Here is a 1,263-nt window from a genome sequence, read left to right as displayed (position 1 = left end):
ACTCCTCCGCACACGCGCGTCTCTACGCCTCTCGGCACCCGCCAGGGGTCCGGCCGACTCGCTGGCGGGCGCGAGACGGTGTTTGGACGTGCTTGCAAGGAAGGACCTCAGCTGCGATGCTCCCTCGGCCCCATCTCACATGGTCTGATGTGGCAAACAGAATCTCTTTCGTGATTGAGTGAAACAAAAATAACATTCAAAAAAAGGCACGTCAACTTCGAAAATTTCTTTTATCAAAACCCCCGCCCCCCAGCACAACGCCACGCCGTCGCATCGGGTGTTCAGTCGTCGCCGTCGCCGTCGCCATCGACGTCGACGTCGACGACGTCGACGTCGACGACAGCACGACAGTACGAACGTGAGAGTCAATGCTCGCGCAGCCGCTCCTCCCCGCCGCCGCACCGCAGCGGTCCGCGTGGGTGGGCACGGTCCACCTCCTCTGGCGATCCGCGAGGCCGCGCTCTACCTCCGAGGTCCTCTCGGCCGCTGCGGTCCTCGTGCTCCTCGTCCTCTCCAAGCTGCTCAACCTCACGCTGCCGCTGGTGCTTCGCCTCGTCGTCAACGCGCTCTCGGCGCCCGCGGGCGGCCAGCCCGTAGCCGCCACGGCGCCGCTGGTGCTGCTCTACTGCGGCCTAACCATCTGCTCCGACGGCTGCTCGCAGCTGCAGTCGGCGCTCTGGGGCCGCCTCTCCTTTCGGATCACGCAGCGCGTCTCGCTTCGCCTCTTTGAGCACCTGCACGCGCTGTCGCTCCGCTGGCATCTCAACCGCAAGACGGGCGAGGTCCTCGCCGTGATGAACCAGGGCGTCGGCGCGGTCGCGACGCTACTGCAGGTGGGCCTGGGAGGCTGGCGACCCGCTGCCCAGCAAGACGCTGCCCTCGAGTGCGCGCCCCCGAGTGCCGGCATTGGCTTGTACAGCCCTGTTGCCCCGCCAGGTGGCAACCTTCTCCATCTCTGCGACGCTGCTCGAGCTTGTCCTCACGTCTGCCGTCTTCGCAAAGATCGGCGTGCCGGCCATCTCGCTGTGCGTCGTCGGCGGCGCGGCACTCTACACGTGGTACACGGTCGCCCTGACAACGATGCGCGTCGGCCAGCGCCGCGAGGTGAACGGGGCAAGCAAGAGGGCGCAGGACGTGGTCGTCGACTCGCTGCTCAACTTCGAGACGGTCAAGCTCTTCGCCGCGGAGGCGACGGAGGCGAGGCGGTACGGCGGCTTCACGACGGCGCTCAGCGAGCTGCAGGTCAAGGCGCAGGACTCGCTC

At 66.7% G+C, this 1,263-nt stretch overlaps 1 protein-coding gene across 1 annotated transcript; it reads left to right on the top strand.

Moving 5' to 3' along the window:
- Window positions 1-368: 368 nt before the first annotated feature.
- EMIHUDRAFT_258905 (hypothetical protein) lies at window positions 369-1,242 on the top strand (the record flags this gene model as incomplete). Its single annotated transcript, XM_005758842.1, has 2 exons — window positions 369-833; window positions 937-1,242. Coding segments are annotated over 2 exons (771 nt in total), but the record flags the coding sequence as incomplete, so codon positions are not given.
- Between the last annotated feature and the right edge of the window lie 21 nt (window positions 1,243-1,263).

The sequence above is a fragment of the Emiliania huxleyi genome (assembly GCF_000372725.1).
Source record: "Emiliania huxleyi CCMP1516 unplaced genomic scaffold EMIHUscaffold_8355, whole genome shotgun sequence".
NCBI classification, from domain to species: Eukaryota; Haptophyta; order Isochrysidales; family Noelaerhabdaceae; genus Emiliania; species Emiliania huxleyi.
Note: the sequence above shows the minus strand (reverse complement) of the source record. Positions and strands in the feature narration are given on the sequence as shown.